The sequence below is a fragment of the Pteropus vampyrus genome, unplaced genomic scaffold, assembly GCF_000151845.1.
Source record: "Pteropus vampyrus isolate Shadow unplaced genomic scaffold, Pvam_2.0 Scaffold191, whole genome shotgun sequence".
NCBI classification, from domain to species: domain Eukaryota; kingdom Metazoa; phylum Chordata; class Mammalia; order Chiroptera; family Pteropodidae; genus Pteropus; species Pteropus vampyrus.
The window spans coordinates 2,242,085-2,247,086 of record NW_011888972.1 but is presented as its reverse complement, the minus strand read 5'-3'; the positions used below and the strand labels follow the sequence as shown (position 1 = coordinate 2,247,086).

Here is a 5,002-nt window from a genome sequence, read left to right as displayed (position 1 = left end):
AAGGACAGATGGGAAATCGGGGTCAAGATGGAGGAGTAGGAAGGTCTGAGCTCACCCCCTCCCACAACACCCCCAAACTACAGCTACATACGAAATAGCTATCACTGAGAACGACCTGAAAACCAGCAGGACAGAATTTCTACAACTAAGAATATAAGGAAAAAGCCACATCAGGACGGGTAAGAGGGGCAGAGACGCAGTCGAGTCAGGACCTGCAAGCGCAGTGTGCTAACGCGTGAGTGGGAGGGGTATCACAAGTGCACAGTCCACCCTGAGGGCCGCAGGGTCTGAGCCTTGCCTCAGTCCCAGCCCAGCAGACCCAGGCGGAGTCTGGAGCGCGCCATAATATCTGGCTACGGAACACAGTGGGGCCTATGTTTGTGAGAACTGGGGATGGAAGTGCTGGCAGGTATCATTTTTTTTCCAAATTCTCCTTCCACCCAGCTGTCCTGGCACTGGTGGGCGCCACTTCTGACACTCTCGATTAACCTTGCTAACAATGTTCAGCCCACACTGGCGTTTTGGAGGTCCTACCTACCCCACCTGCTGCCTCGACTGGCACCCCTCCCAAGTGGCTCCCGATCTAGGGGGCGAGCCCCAAACAGCAGTGCACCTGCAGCAGTTGTAGGACGAAAAAGACTTTAAAACAAAGGCTATAGTAAGAGATAAAGAAGGACATGCTATAATGATAAAGGGATTGATCCAACGAGAGGACGTAACACTTATAAACATCCACGTGCGTGACACAGAAGCACCTAAACATATGAAGCGGATATTAACAGACATAAAAGAAGAGACTGCCAGGATTACAATAATAGTGGGGACTTTAACACCTCACTTACAGCAAGGGATGCACCAGACAGAAAATCATCAAGGAAAGACAGGCCTTAAAAGACACATCAGATCAGATGGATTTAATAGATAGATCCAGAACATTCTTTCCCAAAACAGCAGGATACACATACCTTTCAAGTGCAGATGGAACATTCTCCAGGACAGATCACATGTTAGGCCACAAAGCAAGGCTTAATAAATTTAAGAAAGATATCAAATATCTTCTCTGACCATAATGGTCTGAGACTAGAAATCGAATACAAGAAGAAAACTGGAATAAAACACAAATCTGTGGAGGCTAAAATACATGCTCTACTATCCTTCTGGAAATCTAGGAACGCTGAGCAGCGGGTATCCAGAGAGAACCCAGAGACATCAGTTCGCGGTTGGAACTGTGCACCAGACAACAGACTGGCCCGAGGGATCCTTGGGAGAGCAGTTGATGTTGAAAACAGAAGCCTCACGAAAGAAGCTTTGCCGCCCCTTCTGCCTCCATATCATTTGTAAATATTATTCAGGTCCTTTTTTGGGAATTGTGTCTGTCCCCAAATTCAGATGTTCCCAAGAAATTCAGAGGGAAATGGAGGACATTAAAGGCCCACAGTCCGATTCCATTAAATTAAGCTTCTAGACACTCTGGATATGCATATATACTTGACTCTCGATCAAGAAATACAGTCTCTCCTCAGGACGCTCAGTGAAGCAGGTCAGATAAACCCAGAAGTAATTACATCACGGCAGGAAACACTCAGAAATAGAAACGGTGCAAAGCACAGAACTGGTGGCCAAGAGGAAGTGGTTAACTGCTTGGGGTAAGATGAGGTTTGGCTCTCATCTGGGAATGATGAGTCTTTCATTTCCGATGGGAGCTAGGACAGCCCAGGAGTATGACCGAAAAGGGGAAAGGAACAGGATAAGGCCTACCATCACCCCAGCTTGCTACCAGAAAACACTTTCTAGATGGTGAGGACTCGAGCTATGGGCCCCTTGAGTCTGTTGTTGACTACTAAGCCAACAGTGACTAGGGTAAAAATCCATGAGGCTCAGCAAAGAAATACAAGGAAGCTTTAAATGGAATCATTCCCAGAGCTCACGTGGAACTGGGAGGTGTTTAAGTTCCAACTAATACAAACGAAGAAACAAAAGAAGTTAGACCTTTGTAGTAGGCTAACCTAGCCAGTAAAAGATGCTTTATATCTGTCCCAACAAGCTTTTAAAAAAGCCTCAGCTGGATCAAGCTGATCCACAAATAGCTGCCTACAAAAGAGAAGTCAACACTCCTGAAAAGAAAAAAGTTGAGATTCAGTAAGTCACGATGCCCGGCATCCTTTAAAAGTTCCTAGACATTAAAAAAAGAAAAACGTGACCCATAACTAGGATAAACTTCAAGCATTAGGAAAACACATCGAAGCAGCGGCAAAAGGGAGCGAAGTCAGAATGCTGGGAAATACCCAGACACGATTTACACGATGATAAGAAGGACCTGACAAGAGTCACCTGAAAGGTAGAATACGAAATATTCAAAGCATCAGAAGACTTGTTGAGTTATAGAAGTCGCATAGGGAAAAAGTTTCAAAAGCAGGTAGCGACCGACAAGGCGATCAAACAAGACAGAGGCTGAAAGTGTCTATGACACTGCTCAAGGGTACACCTTCTAAGCCTGATCGGGGCACTTCCAAGGCACAGGCTGTGGAATAAGCCAAATCGCAAAGGATTTGAGGAGTAAGATGTGAGGAAGGAGAGACGCTAGTCAAATTCTACGACCTTCTTTAGCAATGTCTCCTTTTTCTTAGTCACATTTCTTCCCAACACGCAAACAACTCCAAATAAGAATTATAAAATTAAAATTATTACCAAAAAAGGTATTCAGCAGCTTCTGAACCTGAATATTGCTGCCCACGGTACGGTACAATCCCTCCGTCTTGATCCCTAGGGAGAGAAGAGCAGGTCAATGTTGTTGGCATAGCCAGCGTTCTCCTGTACCCCAAATGTCCTTCCTCTTCCATGTGTCTCGTTAATGAAGGTTCTCCTGTTGCAACAGTCTGAATAAAATCATCCCCTTAATCGGTGCATTTGTCTTTGACAAAGCTATAGTAATCAAAACAGTATGGAGTCAGATCAAATAGAAAGGTCTCCCCTCTCTCTCCAAGCTCTCCAGCTGTCCCCCATCCCCACTGTTGGGGCACAGCCCCAAAGCATCTCTCCGAATTATTCTCTTCGTACTTTCACTTGGATAGTACCAAGTCCTCATTAGCCTGAACAGAAGAGAATACGCTCTATGGTAAATAGAAAAACGTGCTGAGGTGGCTAGCGGCGGATGGCTGAGAACACGCTGCCATCTTGGAAACGAACTAAGATCTAACTGAAAAAAGAAGGAACTATCAACCTTCAAGACCATTTTGTGCATGGAGAAGGTCAAGGCAACATTTGAAAGGAAAAAAAAAGAGACTTGGCTCATACACTACACCTGCTACATTCTCAATATTCTCGGGGCAAAACTAGACAGTGCCGTCAACCTGGAAAAATGCTGATTCCACATTCGTCTGAGTTTAGCTTTGTCTCCATCAGTTTTTAAACCGATACGTATTGTGGCAGAAACTGAGCTCCTGTTTGTTTAGGACTGCATCATAGCACTACTTACGGAGTGTCGGGTAGTATTTAACAATATTTCTAAGCCACTGAAGCTATTTCTCTTTCCAAGCAGGAAGCCACAATTTATGCAGGTATGTGCGGGTACCACTGGTTTGGAATTCGCTGAAATTTTACAAACTGTGTCTGGTTTACAAGGTTTGTAAACAGTCTCCGTTCCTAAAATGGATCCCGACCAATAGATGATGCTGTTGCTACTTTCGAAAACCTGCCCTGGATGAGTCCAGAGACACCAGGTCCACACACTGCCCAGGCGACAGCTCGTGATCTTACCTTTGGTCTCAATGACATTGATGCACTTTCTAACGAACTTGAACCCCATCTCATTCAGCTCCACTGTTTCAAGTAAAGGAAAGCAGAGTTAAATACTGTCATAACAAGCCTCACCCATCAAACATTCGACTAACTATCAAGCTGAGGGAACTAACGGTTTGGCTGCTTATCTCGAATCAGCCTTAAACAGAAAGGTCCTTTTATCGGAGGGGTGGTTAGCGTTTCCACTCTTTATAACACAAAATGCTCTCAGCCATGTGCATTATGCCTGCTCTAGGCCCCAGCAAGATGACACGTGAAATCTTAGGCTGGAAATGCACGCGATTTCCATCATGTGTCTAGAACAGGAAGAATATAATGTGTTTCTCTATATTACTACCTGTACCCCCCAGAAGCTAAGACAAGGTGACTTCCTTAGTTCTATCAATGGACATATTTTTTAAAAATAGGTCTGAATTGCATTCCACACAGCGGCATCCACAGACACACTTATGTCGATATCACATATCACTGATGACAGCATTTACTATGATTAGAACAGCTGGCCGTTGATAATGTCAATCAGAAATTTGACTCACTTTCTTCCTGTTTTGTTATGGGGCTGTGGTAAATCTACAAAAAAAAAAGAAACAGAAAGTGAGAATCACTACAGGTTAAGCATGGCGAGTAATATTAAATCAAAACCATTAATGACTCGAAGGTGTAAACGAGAAGGAAAAGTGGGTGAAACAGAATCATCTTGGCCCAGGTCCCCAGGAAACAGCGGGACTAACAATTCCTAAGACGACACTGGATTCCAGAGAGCTCACTGCAGCTGAAGTTGTAGCCTCGTCAGACATTTAACTGACGTAATGCTTGGAGAGTTTTTCTGACGGCGCAGGAGATCATTCGAGAAAAGAAGTGCTTCTCTCACGCATGTCTAGGTAACGGGCATTGATGGCAAAATCGAAATGTTCTCGATACCAGCCACTCAGAACCCAGAAGCTAGTTAATAGGTGTTTGTCAATGACAAGGCAAGTGTCCGCCGAGAAAAGAGATCTGTGCGTTGGCCCCGAGTCCTCTGAGTCATTTTAAAGTACACAGCGCGATAGCTCTGTGACGGACCAAGAGGAGGTCTTTGCCTCCTGAAGTCTAGTCCTGGCTCTGTCTCTACCTCATCTGAAAACCTGGGCAAGTCCTTTCACTGCACAGACTTCAAAAGTCATGTTTCTAAAATGATCGGGGTTAGAGCAGACATTCCTTCAAG

The 5,002-nt window shown here is 44.7% G+C and overlaps 1 protein-coding gene across 1 annotated transcript in view; it reads right to left on the bottom strand.

The window, feature by feature from the left end:
- OPHN1 (oligophrenin 1) overlaps nt 1-5,002 on the bottom strand; it is a 273,349-nt gene that overhangs the window by 99,246 nt on the left and 169,101 nt on the right. The window contains 3 exon segments of the mRNA XM_023537451.1: nt 2,689-2,763; nt 3,757-3,819; nt 4,335-4,368. Coding sequence (XP_023393219.1) covers nt 2,689-2,763; nt 3,757-3,819; nt 4,335-4,368 — 172 coding nt within the window.